The sequence below is a fragment of the Equus caballus genome, chromosome X (genome assembly GCF_041296265.1).
Source record: "Equus caballus isolate H_3958 breed thoroughbred chromosome X, TB-T2T, whole genome shotgun sequence".
In the NCBI taxonomy this organism is placed as follows: Eukaryota; Metazoa; Chordata; class Mammalia; order Perissodactyla; family Equidae; genus Equus; species Equus caballus.
Genome location: NC_091715.1, coordinates 44793708 through 44816997, shown reverse-complemented (window position 1 = coordinate 44816997; position 23290 = coordinate 44793708). Strand labels below are relative to the sequence as shown.

The 23290-nt window shown below is 38.9% G+C and overlaps 1 protein-coding gene across 32 annotated transcripts in view; it reads right to left on the bottom strand.

Annotated features, from left to right (window-relative positions):
• The window catches only part of HUWE1 (HECT, UBA and WWE domain containing E3 ubiquitin protein ligase 1), a 146488-nt gene that overhangs the window by 56382 nt on the left and 66816 nt on the right, over positions 1 to 23290 (bottom strand). For 26 of the 32 annotated variants that reach the window (XM_023634502.2, XM_070257026.1, XM_070257014.1 and 23 more), the window contains 9 exons: positions 17064 to 17170; positions 16632 to 16809; positions 15677 to 15768; positions 14655 to 14866; positions 8936 to 8993; positions 7808 to 7984; positions 4506 to 4751; positions 2911 to 3044; positions 2042 to 2136 (listed from right to left, as the gene is read on the bottom strand). In XM_023634502.2, coding sequence (XP_023490270.1) covers positions 2042 to 2136; positions 2911 to 3044; positions 4506 to 4751; positions 7808 to 7984; positions 8936 to 8993; positions 14655 to 14866; positions 15677 to 15768; positions 16632 to 16809; positions 17064 to 17170 — 1299 coding nt within the window. The remainder of the gene's footprint in view (positions 1 to 2041; positions 2137 to 2910; positions 3045 to 4505; positions 4752 to 7807; positions 7985 to 8935; positions 8994 to 14654; positions 14867 to 15676; positions 15769 to 16631; positions 16810 to 17063; positions 17171 to 23290) is intronic. The other 6 variants (XM_070257024.1, XM_070257011.1, XM_070257012.1 and 3 more) reach the window with 1 other exon arrangement.

Here is a 23290-nt window from a genome sequence, read left to right as displayed (position 1 = left end):
TAAGTTATGGTCTGCTTTCTTTATTAGTTTCTTAGCATTTTCCCTATCTTTAGCAATCTCAGTATAATATATATGTATATCTTTTGAGGAAGATTAGCTCTGAGCTAACACCCATCCCCATCTTCCTCTACTTTATATGTGTGACGCCTGCCACAGCATGGCTTGACAAGTGGTGCGTAGGTCCACACCTGGGATCCGAACCAGGAACCCCCAGGCCACTGAAGCGGAACATGTGAACTTAACCACTGCACCACTGGGCTGGCCCCTCAGTATAATTTTTAAGCATATCTAATAGGTTTTCATACATAAAACTGTCTTCACTGTTTTCTTAACAGTTTATCAAATTTATTTCCTCCCTGATGTGGAATCTAGGAGGAAAAAAACTTTCTAGAAAAGCTGCTTTTATCAATTTTAGGTTTGTTGCATTAGAGTCAGAAAATTGTGTATAATTTCTGATTGCAATTCGAAATTTTTATTTTGATATAACATAAAAGCTATTCTCCAAAATAGCACTGTCCAATAGAAATAAAATGTGAGCCACATATATACTTTAATTTTCTAGTAGCCACATTCAAAACAAATATAATTTTTGATATACTGTTTAACCCAATATAATCAAAAGTATTACTTCAACATGTAATCAAATATGAAAATTATTGAGATTTTACATTTTTCTACTAAATATTTTTTAAAAATCCAAGTATCTAGGGGCTGGCCCCGTGGCCGAGTGGTTAAGTTCGCGTGCTCCGCTGCAGGCGGCCCAGTGTTTCGTCGGTTCGAATCCTGGGCGCGGACATGGCACTGCTCGTCAGACCACGCTGAGGCAGCGTCCCACATGCCACAACTAGAGGAACCCACAACGAAGAATACACAACTATGTACCGGGGGCTTTGGGGAGAAAAAGGAAAAAAAAAAAAAATCTTTAAAAAAAAAAAAAAATCCAAGTATCTAATTTATACTTACAGGACATCTCAATTCAGACATTAAATTTTCATTAAAATAATTGATCTATATTTATATTTCATACAATTTAGTTGAAAATATAGACTCACAGACTCAAGTTGTTCCAAACATACTTAAAAGTCTTCTAACAACTGAATAGAGTAATAGTTGTATTTAAATAAAAATTAAAAATTCAGTTTTCTCCATCCAACCTATAACCTCATCTTAACTACATCTGCAACAACTCTATTTCCAAATAAAAAAATCACATTCTGAGGTGCTGGGAAATTAGTACTTCAACATCTAATTTTTTGCGGGGACACAATTCAACCCATAACACCCTCCCTTTAACAAGAGAAAAGAGAGACAGACAGATAGAAGGGGAAGGAGGGAGGGAGAGTAAGGGAGGAAGAAAAACAAATTCAGTTTTTTAGTTGTAACAGCCACATGGTAAGTGTTCAACAGTCACACATGGCTAGTGGCTACCATATTGGACAGTGTAGTTCCAAAGTGTTCCACAGCCACTTAAAAGAATCATTCACCATTTTTAACCTATAAAATTAAGCTTCTGAAAAATAAGCATAAAAAAAGTTAAAGTCTCACCATACCCTTTGATACAATAATTTCTAGGAAACCAACCTTCTATTTGCATAAAACTATGTACAAAGATGTTCATTTTTCAAAATAATACATTAGAAACTTAACAGGAAATGGTTAATTCATAGTACTTTTACATGGTATTTAATGTTAAATGAAAATAGATCTATGAAATATTATATCTAAGATAATCACAACAACGTTAATAAAATATACACCTAGGGAAAAAGATTATTATGCAGACACAAAACAGATTTTGTGGTACAAATATAGGTGATTCTTCTTTCTACAACATGTAATTTTTACCATTGTGTATACGTTTTTATAGAGAAAATGACTAAAAAAGTTTAATTTTTAAAATTATTAATTAAAAATCAATGAAAGGAAAATAATTGAGGACTACAGATGATAGAGCTAACTAAACTTTCACTGTAGACCTATAAAGACACAGAAACAGAACATAAAAGATTTAATGACTAAGATTTTACTTTCTTGGAGTTACCTGATCTTTTTCCGCCCTGGGTCGTACCTGCCTTCTCATCCTTTGGAACCAATTTCTGCATGTCCGCCTGGCCAAATTCACACCCAGATGGTAGGCTGCAACAAGAGAAACAGTAAGCAAAAAAACCCAGATAGCTCACCTCTTATGTTGTGCTTGTTCTCTAACCTGCTTGGCTGACATTATCCCTCCTAAAGCAGGTTAACCTAATAAAACATCGTCAATGATTGAAGTCCTGAGGTAGCATCCAACAAGGTTTCCAACTCACTTCTAGATCTGCCTAACAACAGGATCAAAATTTAAGTACCTACCATACCGACACAGCATAATCAGGATATTAGATCAAAGATGCACAAGATGACACATTTGTAACCAAGTCCCTAGGCTGGTAAGTGGGAGGGACAATGCTATAGACTGAATGTTTGTGTCCCCTCAAAATTCACATGTTGAAATCCTAATGCCCAAAGCTGTAGTATTAGTAGGTAAGGCCTCTGGGAGGTGCTTACGTCATAAGGGTGGAACCCTCATGAATGGGACAGGAGTAGTGCCTTATAAAACAGGCTCCAGAGAGATTCCTAGTCCCTTCCATCACATGAAGATACAATAACAACCCAGAAGAGGGCCCTCAACCAAGCATGGTGGCACCATGATCGCAGACCTCCAGCCTCTAGAACCGTGACCAATAAATTTCTGCTGTTTATAAGGATCCAGTCTGTGATATTTTGTTATAGCAGCTTGAACAGACAGACAAGGAAGCCTCTGAACTCTTTAACAGACCCTTCTATCCTTGACCAAAGCAATCCTCCTGGCTCAAGGAGCTTAATTTCTGTTACGAAAAACAGCGATAATAAAAGAGATGACCATTCCCTTACCTGTTTGGGGTACACAGGGAGAGGAGGACAGTGCTTTCCCACACCAGCGAACAGTATAACTGGCTCAGCTTGCTCAGAACACTTAGACCCAACTGAGAGCCCCACTGGTTTACAGAGATGGAACGAATTTCACTCTGCAACCAAAGTAAAATGAAGTTGCTCTTTAGGATGCCCTTGGAATCATACTCAAAATCAATTTTCAACTATGTTTAAGAAGGATAAAGGATACTATTTTTCTTTCCTTGTTATTCTCACAGAGTTGCCTACTTTATTCAAATTTCTATATTTAACATCACAGTTCCGCAAGGTATTCTCTTACAATATTTACAATTCATCTCCAAACTCCCCTTCTCATTGTTTTTTGTAAAGTGAAAGACAGGAGTGACAGGCAACTTTGTTTTCTAAATCAAAGAAAGTTTTGTAGATTCAATGACAGCTTTCTTATTTTTTTAAGTGGTTGGGGGGCTTGTTATTTCCCTCTTATTTCTTTACTTGAATAAATATGTAAGATTTAATTCTCTGAATTGAACATTTACCATTAATTTTATTTCATTTAACAAAGAAAAAGTCATAAATCTGAGCTTTGTTATGTAATTTAATTACTTCCTAAATAGTTTATAACTGTGCTTTTCATTTGATTTGATCCAAAGAATACACTCCTGCTCAACAACATAAAACAGGCTGCTAAAATGTCAATGCTAAAATGTTAAAGATTAATATCTTTAAAGATTGGCACCTGCGCTAACATCTGTTGCCAATCTCTTTTTTTCTTCTCCCCAAACCCCCCCGGTACTATAGTTGTATACTGTAGTTGTGAGTGCCTCTGGTTGTACTATATGGGACGCCACCTCAACATGACCTGATGAGTGGTGCTATGTCCACGCCCAGGATCCGAACCAGCGAAACCCTGGGCTGCGGAAGCAGAGTGCACGAATTTAACCACTCAGCCACGGGTCCGGCCCCCACATTAATCTTTAGAATTGACTACTTGAGAACTAAAGGTGGTAAAACTGTGAGCACACAAAAAACCTGCCTTTCTGGGACCACAAGAGAAAGCTCACATGGATTGTAGGCATAGGGTTTGACATTTAGGAAATCTTTAGTAATCTATGCTAATTACCATCGACTTAAATGTTCTGTGGTCAAATTTCCTTCTTGCCATCCCACTATCAGGCCTACATGCATATGTAGAAAGATTAGGAAGTAGTAAGGCCAGAGGAGCCCCCAAATGAGAATTGTCCACTAAAAAGAGTGACTATACATCCCAGTTGGCCTATATGGATGCTACAGATCTATTAATGGCTCTTATTTATATCACCTCTTTCACTCGCAAGAAGGTCCAGTTCACAAAACAAATTATATGGTCATCCAACTTCTAACGAAAAAAAATACTAAGGGAAAGTGAAACTAGATAGCAACTTAACGAATAAACCTAAGTCGCCTATTGGGGGAAAAAAAAAATCTCACCCTAAAACTGTTCTTTCAGCAGCAAGCCCAGGTAGAGCTGCTTCTAAGCACAGTAAGATGCAGATACATACGCCCCAGGTATTTCACTGGCTTTAAACCAACACGTTCACCCCTAAGATACTTCTTACCTGTCCGACTCTACAAGTATGAACAAACATCATGATGTAGGCATGCGCAGCAGTAAGTGCATGCAGTAGAGGTGTGGCCTGAGCTGAGAGGGTAGCATCAGCAACATTGCCGGCACAAGCCAGTTCTCGCAACAACACTGAGCCCCCAGGGGATTCAATTGGGCGGTGTAAGGGCTCCAAGGAGGAGAGGATGGAGTCCAACTGAAGGAGACCCTCCTGAAGGACCTTGGGTTCATGTGACAGTGTCTGAAACAAGAGCAATAATTAAAGCATTAATGTAGAGGGAAGTTCATATGCATCATGTCTTTAATAGTCACAATGGAAGAAGTAGAAGACAAGTCTCACAAATTTCAGACCTGGCCAAGGTCTCTCACCTGGTAACTGGTAGAGCCAAGATATGAACAGAGGTACGACATACCTCAACACCTCCTTCTAGAGTGACACATTACTTTTCTCAAATGAGAGGCTTTCAAACATGTGAGCCAATCATATTTAAAAGCTTGTGATGGCCAAACTGGAATACAGTTATAGAAAGGACTCCATGTTATAAGATTAATTCCACATTTTGCTCAACAGGGAGCAATGTTAACAGAGGCAATGTTCCAAAGCATGGAAGCAAACCACTGTTACAAATGTTCTTTTCTTCCCACAATAAGAGAGACGATTCTAGAATAGGCATCAGCTTGGGAATTTTTTTAATGAGACAACTCAATGATTATATGGCTTTTGTAATTTCTTTTTAGTCTGCAGAAAAATCTGACAGTAAAACACAATCACTTGCCATTCAAAGATAGGAGAACTTACGTGTTTTTCCTATGGCTTTAAATAAATCTATCCATCCTCACACAGTATCTTAGAGGTAGGATAAAGATGGAACAGTCCCCTTCCCCCTCTCTTATGAACAGGACTTAATTAAACATTCAGAGAGTAAAGCAAAATAAAACATTAAATGCAGATATGTCACAATTATGGATCTTTCCAAGTCCATAAGCAAGTGAATTTCTGATTGAGCAGAAATTACTTATCACTGCACAACCTGGTTAATAAAGGAGCTTCATGGACGTAATGTAATTCCTATAAAAATCCCAATGGCATTTTTTTTGCAGAAATAGAAAAAACTCTTAAAAATTCATATAGAAGTATCTCAAGGGACCCTGAGTAGATACAACTATTTTGAAAAAGAACAAAGTTGGAGGTCTCACACTTCCTGATTTCTAAACTTACCACAATGCTACAGTAATCAAAAGTGTGGTACTGGCATAAAGACAGACATCAAGACCAATGAGATAGAATAGAGCCCCAAAATAAACCGTCACATATATGGTCCAGAGATTTTTGACAAGGGTGCCAAGGCTGCAATAGGGAAAGGTCAGTCTTTTCAACAACGTTGGGAAAGCTGGATATCCAGATGCAAAAGAATGAAGTTGGACCATACCTTACACCATATAAAAAAATTAACTCAAAAGAGATCAAAGACCTAAATTTAAGAGGTAAAACTATAACAAAACACCTAGAAGAAGCCATAGGGTAAAAGCTGAATGACAGTGGATTTGGTAACGATTTCTTAGATATGATACCAAAAGCACAGGCAACAAAAGTAAAAGAAAAGATAAAATGGACTTCATAAAAATTAAAACCTTTTGTATATCAAAGGACACTATCAACAGAGGGAAAAGGCAACTCATGGAATGGGAGAAAATATTTGCAATTTATTTATCTGATAAGAAATTAATATCCAGAATATATAAAGAATGCAAGAAAAAACAAATATCATTAAAAAATGAGCAAAGGACTTGAAAAAACATTTCTCCAAAGAAGATATACAAGTAGACTATAAGCACATGAAAAGATGTGCATCACCACCAATCATGAGGGAGTTACAAATCACAACCACAAGATCTCACTTCATACCCATTAGATTGGCTACTATCAAAAAACCAAAAACTAACGAGTGTTGGTGAGGATTTGGAAAAACTGGAACCCTCGTGTATTGCTGGTCGGAATGTGAAATGGTGGAGCTGCTATGGAAAACAGTATGGTGGTTCCTCAAAAAATTAAAATCAGACCTACCATATGATCCAGCAATCCTACTTCTGGGTATATAACCAAAAGAACTGAAAGCAGGATCTTGAGTATGATCTCACTTACATGTGGAATCTAAAGAAGTCAAATTCATAGAACTAGAGTAGAATGATGGTTGCCAAGGGCTTGGGGGGTGCGGGGGCAGCGAGGGAGAATGGGATGTGGAGACGTTGATCAAAGGGTACAAAAGTTTCAGTTATAAGATGAATAAGTTCTGGGGATCTAATGTAAAGCATGGTAACTGTAGTTAATAATACCACATTATATACTTGAAATTGCTATGAGAGTAGATCTTAAGTGTTCTTACCACACACACACACATACATACACACGCAAAGCAGAGTCTTGAAGAAATATGTGCACACCCACGTTCGTAACAGCCAAGAGGTGGAAGCAACCTAAATGTCCATCGATGAATGAATGGATAAACAAAATGCAGTTTACACATACACTGTAGTATCATTCAGCCTTTAGAAAGGAAGGAAATTTTGACATATGCTACAACAGGGATGAATCTTGAGGACATTATGCTAAGTAAAATAAGCCAGTCACAGAAAGATAAATACCTTACGAGTTGCACTTACATGAGGTACTTATAACAGTCAAATTCACAGAAACAGAAAGTAGGATGGTGCTTATCAGGGGCTGGGAGGAGAGGGGAATGAGGAACTGTTGCTTAATGGGTATAGAATTTCAGTTCTGCAAGATGAAGAGAGTTCTGGAGGTGGGTTGCACAACAATGTGAATATACTTAACACTACTGAACTGTACACTTAAAAATGGGTAAAGTGGTAAATATCATGTTATGTGTGTTTTACCACTATTTAAAATAAATAAAGGAAGTTCATATTTTGGCAAAATTTGAGCAATAAACTATATGTCAATTATGCTTAAAAATACATGACTACCAAGCTTGAAAAAGGAAAAAAAACAAAACATGGCTAAACAATATCAGATTGTGTTAGAAAGCATCCACGACAAAGGATGACACACTAATAAAACCCAGTACCGAAGCATTCTTGGAGATATAGTTTCCCTTCCAATAAACTCAAATGTTAGCACACTATTTATTAGTCACAAAATTCACTTGTAGTATACAACCACAAATTTCTTCATTATTTTTTAGCTGAAGGGGAGACCACAGTAAAAACATGTATACAGAAGTACTGCGAAATTGATTTCTAAAAGGAAACAAAAATATTTGGCCAGATGCTTCTTACCAATATGGATTTGCAGACACCTGCAACAGCCTGACAGGCCGCAGATGTGGGAAAGTCAATGGGCAGATTGGGAAGACCCAAAATGGTAACCAAAGGCAAGAGTCCTTTCTGATTCACAAATTCCTGGCAGTGGTCATCTGTTGTATTGTTGCTCAGAATAGATTCCACAAATTTCATCTAGGTAATGAAAATTTTAAGAAATAGTTAGAACCTGACACTTGGAACTAAAAGGCCAGCTTGGAGTAAGAACAGGGGTAGCCTTACAGTCATGTAATCATTATTTTCTAGACTACCAAAACCTCAGATAAACAGGGATAGGACCTTAAACATCCAGAAAATAAGGAACAATTACAACTTCTTCCCAATCTACCTTTTCAGCCACACCTAAAGTCATATAATTTCAAAGCGCAGAGGTTAAATGACTTGCTCAGGGCCACACATGAATTAGTGGCAGAATCAGGTCTAATCTCATAATTTGCTCATTTAGTGCTCCATGCATGATCAAGAATTCTCTCTCCCCTGGAAGCAAACATCATGGATACTTTCCCACGAATGAGCTCATAATGCAAATGAAGTCTAGGACTCTGGAAGAGTGATTGGACCAAACAAAGCATTTTTGTAAGGGTAAGAAAGTAAAATGCGGGGCAACAAACACACAGGCTACAAGAGAAACCATCTCTGGCAGTCTTAGAAGTGCTTAATGGGCTAGAACAAATGCTAAATGGGCTTCCCCTTATAGGTAAACAATTCTGGGAAAATTCAAACTCTTCACTTTTTCCTGTGAAACACACGGGAAGTTAAATGAGAAGTAAGGAGAAAAAGTATATATATTGGACACATTCAAACAACATACTACTAGATTGGCCTAACAAAGCCCACTCTAATCCTGCTTGGCTTCCAAAGGGGAATAGTAAAACGACAGAAAATTGAGCATATCCAAAAAAGGGAATGTTGGCTAATTTTTGGCAAACCAGTCTCATAGAAAAGGTTTGCACATTTTCCCCCATTGCTCTGCACTTTAAGGGTCCCAGTAAAAATAAACATGGAAATCACTGACTATTTGGTATCCCCACACATTTTCCAGAAAAGCACACACCTTTACTCAGTTTGCCCTACCATGAATCTTACCACATTAAGGATGTAATCCATGAGGGGAATAGGAATACGTTCCTCTGTACCAACAACCCTGTTAAGGGAGAAAAGAGTGAGTTACACAGAAATTCACAATACTAGTGCAAGAGAACAAAGTCAGGAAAGGGAAACAGCATGAAATGCTAGGCCTTTCTCTAAGTCAGACTTATAGCCTTTAATATATAAGCACAGAAAAAAAAAGTTGAAATCAGTTCTGAAGCTAGCTTTCCTAGTCTGACTAGGTTGAGAGCACACAGGGAAAAACCAAGCCTTTACAAACCCAGCATTCGTACACATCTCAAAAGACATTATCCTATCTTGGGCAAACTACTGTAAGAGGAATTCATCAATAGGAAAATATTAAAAATAAGCAAGTTCAGGGGCTGGCCCAGTGGCGCAGCAGTTAAGATCACACGTTTCGCTTTGGCAGCCCGGGGTTTGCTGGTTTGGATCCCGGGTGCAGACCTATGCACCACTTGTCAAACCATGCTGTGGAAGGCGTCTCACATATAAAGTAGAGTAAAATGGGCAGGGATGTTAGCTCAGGGCCAGTCTTCCTCAGCAAAAAGAGGAGGATTGGCAGCAGATGTTCGTTGAGGGCTAATCTTCCTCAAAAACAAACAAAAAAACCAAGCAAGTTCAATTAAGAGACTAGTTAAACATTTGTTTGAAGAAATGTGCCAGGACAAAGAAACAAATACATAAACATCTTACCATGTTCTTGCATCAAGTTTAAAGTTATAGAGAGCAGGAAACGGAATTTAATTTTCTTCAAAATTCCATGCTTAGATTGACAAACTATTCAGAACAAAGTTGGTCAAAAATGAAGCTAACACCCAAGGCCTCCTTCCCTAACAATCTGTGCTTGTGTCACAACAGTTCCTGAACTATTCTCAAAAACCGTGATGAGGTCTTTTGCTTCAGATGTTTCAATGCTACACTGCAGAGCAGAAGGCTGCAATGATGCCACAGCTGCAGAAAATGCAGCCTTTAGCCCAATGGCTACATCTTGGCTTTTGCAAGAAATAAATAGAGGGAAAAAACCCAAAGTATATTGAAGTGACACAAAATCTACCCCAAAGATAAACCCCAGGAAGGGACAAAATTTGAGTTGAATAAGGAGCACTTTGGATATAGACCTTTGGAGCAGACTTGGGGAGAAAGGGCAGAGTTGGAAGAAGGGAGAGCTAGGGAAAGAGAGAGGGGAAGGAAGTTGGCAGGAAGCTAACACTTCTTCTCACCTCTGAGCAAGATAAAATGTGAATAAAGATTTAGCAGGCAGGAGGACATTTGGCAGCAAAATGTAGACTAGGCAGAGTGGAGAGGCAGCACGAATGGCTTCAGAGACAAAATATCCAAAGCTAGGGTTTGAGTAGGATGTTGTGAACATGCTCAATGAAGAATTTGGGAAAGAACTATGTACAAAGGGAGGACCTATAAGCCAGGAATGAAATGACTCCACAGGAATATCACAAACCTTTCCTTGATGGTAAAGTTTCTCCTCAGAACCACTGCAGCATTCCTTGCTACTTACTTACAACAATTATCCATCCTTGCTTGGTTGCACCTCCTTGGAAAGAACCCAGAGATCTATCTCTACAGCTAAGGAGTGCAGGTGTGGCTCTAGCCCAATGAGACATCTGCCCTTTTGCAGAAGCCAAGTATAATAGCAAAGAGTCAAAGCAGTATCATGAAATGGAACCCAGGTACGTCCTTCATTTGCTAGATGGAAGTTGTAGGGGAGAACAAGAGAGAAAATAAACCAACAGCGGTTCTTAATCCAACTCCAGGAACAAAATTATTCAGTAACTACTTTTCTCCCTACCCTCATCTTTTGGCTTCCAGGCTCAGGACGTCATACACTAATAGTAAAAATGATCAACTCTCTCCAGTAGAAATCCCCCTACCAATTGGTTTTAAGAAAAGTCATTCTAATCTTAACCTCACATGAAACTTTGACCCATAGCATCTTTGAAACAATAAAAGACTGCACTCCCATGACAAATGAACTAATTTACCTTAACTGTCAAATTAAAAACTTCCTGTCTCTCTCCCTTCTTCAAAACATACACACATTACCAAATTCAATTTCACTCTGGCCAATTTTACATGTGTATTTATGGTGCTGGAGCCCTTAATCAGAAGTAAAGGAGAACAATTCCAATTGAGTGTTATAGTACAGTGTATAGCACAACAGATCTCATGGGTGTTTTGGGGCGAGTGGGTGGATGGGAGGAATCAGATCTTTCTTCCAGCTCTTGGGGAAACACAGCTGACTTTGGCAAAGGACCCCTCCCACTGCGCCATGATTCAGGGAACAACTGCTTCTCTGTATTTGCTGCCTTTAAAGCCCAGAAAGTTGTTATTCAAATTTCAAACACTACCTATATAATCCATTTCTTTCAAGTTGTTCAGCATAGGCAGTTAAGTTAGGCAAAGTAAATGGAATCAACCACAAAATAAACCATGGTTCACCAACTAAAAACCCTGGTTACTTACTGGCAAGTATATTCATCCCCAGCAATATCAGTTTTGTTCAGATCAAACAATTTAGAAGGCAGAAGAAAGAGGCCAAAAGACAAGTATTTTGAACAACCTGTACTAAACACCTCTGAATGTAAAACAGAACTCCCATGTATTTGTGGTAGAAATGTAGTGGCGAAGTTTCCTTATTCCAGATCTCTAGCACAAAACCATGTGTCTCAAGACCAAATACAAACACCATTTTCAAATACTAGCTGCTGATTTTGGAGAAAATCTAAGGGAAAAGAACATTGTCTCAGCCTGGAAGAAACCTGGAAACTCAAAAATTCATCAACAGGAGAATGGATAAACACTGTAGTATATTCATTAAATGGAATACTACTCAGCAATGGAAAGGACTCAACCTACTGACAGATGCAACAACATGAATCTCAAAAACATGTTGAGTTAACAGAAGCCAGATACAAGAAAGTACATACATCAGATATGATACACATATAAGACTCCATTTATCCTATTTATATGATGCTCTAAAATAGGCAAACTTACTCTATGATGACAGAAATAAGGTAAGTAGCTGCCTCATTTTCGGGTGGGGAAACAGGAAACAAAATCTGTTTTTACTGTATAGAAATTATACCTCAACAAAAATATTGGAAAAGATTTACTCATGTGTGTTTTTATGGCACTGGAAAACAGACGAAGGCATGGGAGACAGGAATCTGTTTGGGAGTCCCACTGAAGAATTTTGCATTTGTGGGTGAGGTACGAATAAGACGTTTGGGGAGAGGGGTGGCACACACTGCAAATTTTTCTAAGCCTCTTGCCATACTGGCGGAAAGTACATAGCAATTCCCACCATAGCAACTGCCTGGGATAAAGACATCAAAGAACTTTCCCTTTAATATATTGTGGCTTTCAAAATGGAGGCCAAGGGGCCAGCCCAGCAGTGCAGCGGTTAAAGTTCGCACATTCTGCTTTGGCGGCCCGGAGTTCGCCGGTTTGGATCCCAGGTGCGGACATGGCACGGCTTGTCAAGCCATGCTGTGGCAGGTATCCCACATATAAAGTAGAGAAAGATGGGGACAGATGTTAGCTCAGGGCTAATCTTCCTCAAAAAAAAAGGAGGCCAAGTTTATAGTCTCTTGCTTTTCCTTCCAGCCCTAATAATCCACATAGTGACCCAATCGAGGCTTCTAAAAGTGGCAGAAGTGGGAAAGTATATATACGTGTCAACATTTGTGAGACTCTTACATATAGTATATGAATGAGGTAGTGACGAACACCCAGACCATGCAGAGTATAGAAAAATATTGATACCATTGAACAGCAACTGCTAAGAGTCCTTTGCAGCTCAGAAGCCATATATGACTAACACTATGGTAGAATATTAATACTTTGGGCCTAGATTTTTACTATTTCTTCATTCTCATTCATGTTTCATCAGGCCCAGTTCTCTTGGCATTTAAGACTCAGGAAGTCCTTAATCTAATGCTCTTGATTCATTCCATCAACTCACTAAATAAACATTTATTGACTGATTACCCACTACGTACAAAGTGACTGGGATACACTGTTAAATGAGACATTGTCTCTGCCCTGGAGGAACATATAGGTTAGTGGGGGAAACCATTAGAATATACAAATAATTTTAACAAAACTGTTAGGAGAACACAAAAGATCAACTTCCCATTTGGAGGTAAAAGGAAAAGCGCCTTTAAAAATGAGACATTTGAGCTGGCCTGGCAGGAACTGGTAGATGGAAAAGAAGATAATTTGGGGATGGGGCATAAATATGGATAAAACACAGTGACATGTGATATTCCAAGAAAAGCATGTAGAATGAAGAGATATGAGGGCTTGAGAAAATGTCAATTTACTATGATAGCTTGAAATCTGGGCATGTTAGGTCTAAGGTGTCTGTAAGATGTCCAGGTATAAAAGAAGTTATATGCCGATGAAATGTACACAGTTTGACTCAAAACCACCACTACAACCACCACTCATGTTTATGAAATCCTTCTCTTGTTTGTAGCCAGGAAAGGAAACCCTATCCCAGCAGGGTGGCAGACAATCGCAGGGTGTGGCAAGGAAGCACTAAGATTCTGACTCCTTTACAATAAAGTCTTGCCTTCTTTCAGGGTGTCCTCCTCTTCCAGAAAGAGAACATTTTAATCAAAACAGAAGATGCTGCTAGAATGAAGGTAGGACTGCCTTCTCAGACGAGGGTAAGATATCTGCTCAACAAAGTAATGGACTTAGTAGTTAATGATTCTCTTCCAAAAACACCCATATCAACAGGTTCATAACTTTCTAGAGTTTCAAGAGGGCATACCAATTTTGGAGTTTAGGCCTTTGCTCCTACTGTCTACTCTACCAAAATCTTCTCTTGAAGTCCCAAGCCACTCTCCAAGACCAGCTCAAACCCATTCATATCCACGCCTACAATGCTCATGCTTTTGTCAGAACTACTTATCTATATATCAAAAGAGCACTTATTAAATGAGTGAACGCATGACTGCCCAGAGGGATCACACCCACTTCTAACTGAAGGTGATTAAGAGTTACAGCTACAACAGTTACATTTCACTCCTTGCATGCGAACACTCTAAGCTCAAAGAGCCTAGTGGACTACCCACTACCAGCCAGTAGTCTTTAATAAAACCCACCCCCATCTCACCATCCAGTACTCAATTTTTATGTAGAACAAACCTCAAATAAATAGAAATAAGAAGGAAAATCTACTGTGCCTGGTTATAATCATACAGTACATTCTAAAGCCTTCTGATTTATCTAGAATGAAGAGATAATAATCAAATGAACACAAAGAAAGACAAGCCAGTAATGAATCTCCATAACTCCTAAGGACTTCTTAGGAGACAGGCTTCAGAAGTACAATGTGTTTCATATGTGCTCACTTACGGAAACAATTAAGCAGTCAATGATGTGGAATACCAAATCAACAAAGGGAAAATAAGCCCTCAGAGGAAAGCCCATCAACTTGATATACTGAATTGTGATTCAATTTCATGAACAGCTTTTACAAAAAATAGCTTGCTAGGGCAACCAATACAAGCACAAATGATACACAAGGGTCAAGAAAGAGAACTATGGACTCTTAGGGCCGGAAGAACTTCATAATGATCTAATTCAACTTCCTCCCTCACTTTTACAGATGAAAATGGAATGCTCAAGATCACAAGGCTAGAGAACCTGTCATGCGAAAACTTACTGTTGATTAGGCTCTGTTTCATTCTGCTGGGCAGAATTAAAGCTCTGCATGGCCTGTACTTCCTCTTCCTCCTCATCCTCACTAGAGGCCTCTTCTGCAGCATGATTAGATCTTGGGGGAGGAGCAGTGGCAGTGCCATCTGCCTTCTGGATTGATGGCTTCTGACAGATGTATTTAGGGTCTCTTCCAAGATTACAGATTTCTTCAAGTAACTGAAAGGCATAGGAAATAAGAATATTTATTAGTTTAACGACAGGGATACATTCTGAATAATGCACTGTTAGGTGATTTCATTATTGTATTACAAAGTGTACTTACACAAACCTAAATGGTAAAGCATACTACACATCTAGGGTATATGGTACTAATCTTATGGGACATCTGTCTTACATGTGGTTTGACACTGACCAAAACGTCATTATGCGGCACAGAACTGTAATTAAGGAATGGGGAGATGACTAGCGTTTTTGGAGCGTTTTCTATGTGCTATACACAGAAGTGCCAAAACACTTTATATACATGTTATATACACCATACCTGGATTGTAGTCATCAACCCCATTTTACAAACAGGGGAACTGAAGTTCTGTTAAGTTAAATAACTTGTTCAGGATCACATGGCTATTAAGTGACTGACTCACTGATTGATCTGACTCCATGTCCTAATTTACCAAGCACCAGGAACTCATATACTAGTTTCAATAATCCTAACAGGCAACTGGCAGGGCTAGTAAATGTGAAAAGAAAAATTCAAGAAACAAAGATTAGAAAGGGTAATATGCTTTTACAAACAGAAGCTAAGCCTTGGCAACTTGTTAATATCCTATATAGGAAAGCAATACTTAAGTGACTTTTTTTTGGGCAAATGATCAACCTAAGGACACAGAGAAAATGAGGCAGACATAATCCTCTTATAGGCATAGTCCAAGAATCCAAATGACCTCTAACAGGCCAAGCCTTCTTCTAAAAACTCCGCCTTCACAGCCCTCCCATACCTATGATCACAGCCTTATCAATTCCCACCTTGATGATTGCAGTTGTTGCATCCGTTTTGAGAGTGGGCTGATGTCTCATGAGCTCATCAACAGCACTCCCCAGGTTAGATGCAGTATCCCCTTAAAGCAAAAAATGAACTGTTAGAAAGACTAAAGAAAATAGAGCTTAAGCTATTTTCTGTGCCAATATAAGGAGGAAAGAAGAAATTGAGATGGTTGTGATTTTCTAATGCCATGCTTTCTTGAATGAATTCACACCAACCTCCGCAACCAAATCACTGGGGAGGAATAAGGAAACTTTATCTCTACTAAACATATTTTAAAGTGACTATATGTGCTACATTCTATCCTAGCAATCTCTACTGTCAAGGTCTGAACTAGTATTGTGGAGTGGAGAGAGAGAAAAGAAAGAAGCATAAATCATTAACCCTCTGGCTGCCCCAGTAAAGAATGATAGTGGCTAGAATGCTACAGTGGTGGCCGAAAGCACATTTTTGAAAATTGGATTCTTTCCGGAGCACTACCTTATTGCTATTCCTCAATGATCTGTTTCTCTAATATACTGAGAAGGAAATCTACTCATTTGTGACTATCTTAGGGACGTGGATATTAGAACAGAAGATTACCAGGATCAACACCTCGGGACGTCACATCTCCTGTTGCTGCAGACTAGATGGTGGACCTGGAAATCTACTGCTGCTCTCTAATACCCGTTTCTCACCAGCACCATGACAGTACATTTAACAGTGAACTGTTGAGAAGCATGGAAATATTATGAGCAGAGGCTAAGTATGAAGTATTCTTTTCTACCTGCAATACAACGTATGGTGATAATTCCCATTAAGCTTAGCACACCTAGCCAGAAAAATGATGTGAGGTCAAGGAAGGGTTTCCTTGCCAATTGGTGGCTTGAAAATCATCTAAAATCTTGGTATAACACAGCAAACCAATTATTTATTGTAAGATAAATCCTGGTGACTTACCAAGGGGATCAGAACTCCTCCTCCTCCGCATGGCTGGGAGGTAATCTGGAGATAGAAGAACTTTGAAGAGACGTTCAAAAGGCTGACACTGTACAAATGACTGAAGACCTCTGGCATTCAAGCAGAGTGCACTGAATACATTTGGGAGGGAGCCAAGTACTTCACGGGTAGCAGGAACCTAGAGAAAAGATAAAGTGAGCTTAAAGACATCTAAGAGTCCAAGTGTAGATGCTAGGAAACTCTGGCCAGGGGTACTGCACAGAGAGATAAAAGGGATCTTAATGACCAGGTCCCAATTAGTTTCAATACTACATACAAAAGACAAGATAGGAATTTCATGCTATAAGACTGCTTTAAGGATATGTGTCTGTATGTTTTTGCAGGGAGGGGTATGCATGAAGTATTCTTTACAGAGCATCAGAAAGAACTCACATCTTTAATAAGCAGCGCATGCAGCATGACATCTGTCAATCCATTGTCCTGGAGTGAGGAGAGCAGTGATGGTTCTTGAAATACAAACACAGTCACCACTTCAGTAGCTAAAAAAAGATGAGAAATATGAGAAACTGAGAGATTCTTCCCAGGTATTAAAAGCAAAACTCCAATGGCTTAAAAAAAATACTCAAAACGTACAATTTAAATGTTTGTGCTTACTATGAAATGAAAGTTCCTAATATTGCTCATCAGAGATTAATCACTATTAAGAATTTAGTGACTACCTTTCAAGATTTTTATGGACAATGTACAGGTATGACAACTATAGTTAATAATAGATGAACCTAAAAATACATCCCTTTTTGTCTGCTTAAGCAGAAAAAAAATCTAAGATGGAGGGCAGGTTTGCTGGGTTAAAGTGAATGTAAACTTAACTGATGAAATACATAGACAAAATGCCTTCTAAAACAATTTTTTTAAAAAAAGATTGGCACCTGAGCTAACAACTGTTGCCAATCTTTTTTCTTCTTTCTTTCTGCTTTTTTTCCCCAAATCCCCCCAGTACATAGTTACATATTTTGGTTGTGGGTCCTTCTAGTTGTGGCATGTGAGATGCTGCCTCAGTGTGGCCTGACGAGTGGTGCCATGCCTGTGCCCAGGATCCAAACCAGAGAAACCCTGAGCCGCCGAAGCGGAGCGCGCGAACTTAACCACTCGGCCACTGGGCCAGACCCTAAAACACCTTTTCAGTAACTTAAAAATACCCTAAGTAGTGTTAAGAGTCCTTGGGTATTAATCTGACCATGTTTTTGACGATAATTTTTGACAAAGTAATATTTAGAAATGTGCTGTAAAGACTTTGCTTCTAGAATGTGACAAAAACTCTACTCAAGAGCAAATAGTACAGCATAACTCATTCATTAAAAAGTAAAAGAGAAGCTAGAAAGAAAAGAAAAAAGTAGAATTAGGTGAAACTGAAAGCAAAAGGCACGAATAATTAAAAACTAGTCCTCTGAAAAGACAGAAAAATCTGACAAACTTATGGGAAATCTAACGAAGAAAAAAGAGAGCAATATGTATTATCAGTGAAAAAAGAAAATAAAACTGGATTCAGAACAAATAAGATCTTTTTACAAACTGTATGCTAACAGGCGAAATGCAATGCTTTTGTAAAAAAGTCATAAAAAAAAATCAACTCTCAAGAAATGAGAGCAAAGCAGACCACACCCACAACCATGAGAACTTTTAAAAGTAAAAAATGTCAAGTAACAGCAAGGTGTCAAACCAACAGTTTCATATGTATTATTAAACCTTCTAGGAGCAATTAAGACAAGCTTCCCAACTCATTTTTGAGATTTTTAAAACTCTGGTTTTAAAATCTGACAAAATAGGGTGCACACACATACAATATCCATAAACCATGTATAAAACAAACTAATAATGCTGATGCCTGAGATCTAAGAGAAACCAAAGGATTTTCAGTTCAAGATGGTGAATAGAGCATCTCTCATCTATTCCAAATGCCACGGAAATGGTAGATAAACGGCAATTACTGGGGACCAACAGTTGTCAATGGCATTTGGGATTTCTCATGGGCTATAAACTTATGGAAAATTCAAGTCCTTTTTTGGGTTCCTACTGGTATATGACAGATCCCTTCATAGACTCTCATTTGTACAAATGTCTGAATTCTAAGGGGCTATACTAAAATTGATAAACTAAAATTACTTTCTACTAGAGGTTACTTAGACATCAAATCTGTTATTTTACAGAGGTCTAACTATAATGCTATGTCATAATGCTACTGTGCAACAGGAGAGTTTAAATCCTCTTTTAAAATTAACAGATAACCAAGAATTTTAATATTAAAAAGGACACACACAAACTAATTAGCTCCAGATGGAACCAAGGAACTGACTCCTGAAAGAGTTAAGTAATGAAAGATAACTCTTAAAAAATTTATGATTGAAATCAAATTCTAGAATCGACAAAGCCCATATAGCAAGAATCTGTTAAAACAAAGGGTCTCTTAAGAATAAGGAAATAGTTGGAAATTAAAAATGTTTGTAAAAAGTAAAGAATTCCATAATGCAAGAGGTACCTTGAAAGATTATACAGAGATATTCTTTCAGAAAGTAAGTTATATGAGGCTTATTAGCTATAAAATAGGGTTCTGGGAGAGAACATATAAGTCAAAAGGAACCAAAGAAATTTTCCTGAAGCAGAAAAAACCATTCAGATTTTAAAAAAGGCCTAACCAAGTGCCAGGAGGAAACACTGAAGAGAAATAGAACTAAATACACATCATGGTGAAACCTGTGAACTCCAAGGGTAAGGAAAAATTGAAGTTACCTACAAAGGAAGAAGAACCGGTTTAACATCATGGTTACCTACAATATGTAACATCAGAAGACAATGGAAAAATATCCACAAAATTCTGAAAGAAAAGGAAGTGTAACACCTTAAAAATTACTCAAAGATGTACTCTAACAAAATTTAAAAATTAATCAAAGAGAGGGAACGTCAAGGGTTACTAAAAAAGAAAGAAAGAAAGAAAATAGTGAGAAAGGAATGAAGTAAAGGCAGGCAGAAGGTCTTATTTTGTCCAGTTTGGCAAGAGACAGAAAAAGAAATTTAGCAAGTTTAGATGTCAATAAAAGAATATAAGGATAACCATTACAAAAAAAGGAGTAAGAAAATTAATGTAAGATTCAGAATATGAAAAAAAATTAACATAAAATCCAAGACTTTAGGAAAAAGAAAAACAAACATACTGGAGATCACAAAAGATGTCAACACTATAAAATTCCTCCTTTAAGATAATAATGCATACTACTTTAATAAATCATTCTGCTGAAAACAACTAAAAGTTGGATTAAATACTTGATACACCTTTTAAAACATAAAGAGCAAAGTAAACTATAGTTAAAGGTCCAAACTAAGCCAAAGTGGGATTTCAGAGCCTCAGGCTGTTGCCTTGAGTAATTTACCTAAAAAAGTGACCCTGGCTTTCAAGACTGTTTAAGGTATCAGGAATAGGACATAAAAGCACAGGGATATACCTTTATTGAGTAGGAAATCCAGTAAAAAGGAAGTCTGTTTATATTACAGATAGCAGTACCACCTATTACATGTGATGGAGCCTGTTGGAGAGTTGCTGCTTTCCACTCCATGAACAGGTCACTCCCGATAAAGGACTGGACTTAAGAGTCAGCCCAACCGGACATCTGATTGCAGTCATTTTGGCCCTTGGCAACACCTCAATAGAGGTATATCCATTGTTCATATTTTTATAGACTCCTGGGTGGTAGCTAATGGCCTCATTGTTTTTTTCTGGTTGATGGGCTCAAAATAGTCATCACATTCAGGACTGTGCTTTATGGGGCATTCCACATTGGGAATATATTGCTGCTCAGACTTTACATATTACAATTAAAGTCTCATGTCTCAATTCATGTTAAGGCTGCCACAGAGGAAGTTCATTTTCATGCCATGATGGCTCACTTACACTTTTCAAATAAGCTCAGATATTACCTCCTGCCCCTGGCTGAATGGGACCATGAGACCTCCAGCTGTCGCAGTTCCCAGACCCTTAAAATTTGGGCTAAATTCCCTGGCATCCTCAGGCCACTGGTCCTAGCCAAAACTCTGGCCTCCCAATGCAATCTTTCCGCCTTGTCCTGCCATTGGCATTATGGCCAATGGGAATCCATACAAAGAGGTAAGATAAACACCCCTTCTCTGACTGGCAAATTCATTTTATTGAGCCACTACCCTAATCTGCTGGTGCAAACTGCTATGCCCTCACAAAGGCTGATTGTTACACAGGCCTGCTCTTGGTTTATCCTTCTTGCCATGCTATTGTCAACACCATTACTATAGGCCTCACTAAATGTCAGTTCCCTTTGGGCTTCCAGATAACACTAACTCTATCAGGGTACACATTTTATTGCTCATTCAGTCTGGGCATGGGCTGCAAAAACAGGTATCATTTGGAGCTTCCAATTTGTCTTACTGTCTCCAGACAGCAGGCCTAAGAGATATAATGACCTACTCAAGGGCATTCTCTTAAACTTACAAAATGGACAATGGTCTCCTAAATGGGTCTCTCTTTTGCTCACTTTAAATAGCCTAACAAAATGCAACTAGGATCTCTCTATTCCCTTTTCTAGCCACAAAAGGGGACATTTCCCATATATGAACTGATGATACCCAAATAAAATCCCTGTTCACTTAAAGACACTCCCTCTCTTTCTGAGGAAGATTAGCCCTGAGCTAACATCTGCCACCAATTCTTCTCTTTTTGCTGAGGAAGACTGGCCCGGGGCTAAGATCCGTGCCCATCTTCCCCTACTTCATATGTGGGACGCCTGCCACAGCATAGCTTGATGAGCTGTGTGTAGGTCCATGCCTAGGATCCGAACTGGCAAACCCCAGGCTGCCGAAGCAGAGTGTGTGAACTTAACCGCTACGCCACCAGGCCGGCCTCGATACCTCCCCTTTTTGATCCTGGTGCAATCTATGCTAGATTGGCACCTGTATTGAGAGTGGGTAATAGAATGGGATCCACTGAAAACCTAGGGCCCTTGCCCTCTCAAACAGACTATTCTGTATGCCACAAGAAAGGTCTCTGCCAAAATCCTTTTCCAATATGACAGCTTGAAAGGTTCACTAATGGAGGTACCTCTTTATAGGAAATGGAGGTCTTGGTACCTGCCTGGTCCTTCCAAAGAGGAAAAGGAAGATCTGAAATTAGTTCCCAATACTAACATTCTTAAATAGGATACTAGCTCTGGACCCATCCTATTAGAGACATATTGAATGGGAAACCACTACAAGATCTGTGATAACAATGCCTGTGACTCCCATAATAAACAGGTACCTCTAGCATGCCAAGGCCTATTGGCCACAGGTCTGAAACTACTCTGGAACACTGCGGCTCTGGTTGGCCTGGCAATGCCTTGTTTGGCTCCTGGCCTGGGTCTGGAACAGAGCACAAGCAGACTTGAACAGATAAAAATGTGGCAGGGCTAAGAGAGGAGGTGAGAGAGAAGAAAAGGCAATTGGGGAAGTTAAAAGAGATACAGCTGGGTAGAAAAGTGGGGTAGAAGAGCCAGAGGTAGGATTTGGGAAGAGTCAGAATCTTTATTTGGCAGGTTTCAGCATGGAATTGTTGCAGTAGGACATCACAATCTCACGAGGCTCTTCCTCAGTGACTTCCCCTTCATGCTCTTCCTAGCCTCACTCACCAATTGAGTCTATACAATGATGGCCCCTCCCCGCCCCGACCCCATTGAGACAATTTTCCCTAGCATTTCTGCCCTGATAGAATTTGGCCACCAGAAACTCTACCCTCCAACCCCCTTGGGCTACTGGTTCTCTTGTGACACAAGTCCTGCTCAGCAAGATCATATATTCTACTCCTCCAACCACTCCCTTCTAACCCATACATCTTGACCTGTGTCCTATGGATATTTAGTACCCAGGACACCCTAGATCCAGCTAGACAGTCTAGCTCTTTCATCAAGTCTTGCCACAAAAGGGAGCACTGGGCCATCCTTTCACCTATTATATTGGGCCTCAGCACCATCTTTGGTGTAATAATAGGCACAAGTTTAGGTATTTTCAATTCTGTAACAGACTCATCTCACAGAGGCTACCCAGACAATGGTACAACTCCTGGCCAACCACATAAACCAAACAGTTAAGGCCTTAGAAGCCTTTAATGAGGAACAACGCAGTCTAATTGCTATGATAGCTGATAATAGATTGGTGTTAAATTACCTACTCCTATTTCAAGGTAAAGCGTATGCCTTAAAGGGGACCTCCTGCTGCATGTGGGTCAATAATACAGGAAAGGTATCCAGAATAGTTCAACAAATAAAACAACAAACCAAAACAGCATATTATATTACTAAAATACTCCAAGAGAGTCTCAGACCCCTGTTAATTTCTTTTCCTGGCTGTCTCCTTCTGCCTGGGGTGAAAGGCTCTACACTATCATTTATAAAGCTAAAATAATAATTGCTGGTCCAATTATTTTGGGTTGGCTTGGCAAATTTGGTCTCTCTCAAGTACAAGTTTATTTACAGGAAACCTGGGAGGTTGCTATGCTAATTCAAACATCAGGGATGAATTAAGATTCTAGAAAAGGAATTTTGACCTCCACCGATGTTTGCTTCACTACTAAGTCTCATCTCCTGTTCCCTGCATCATCCTGAGAA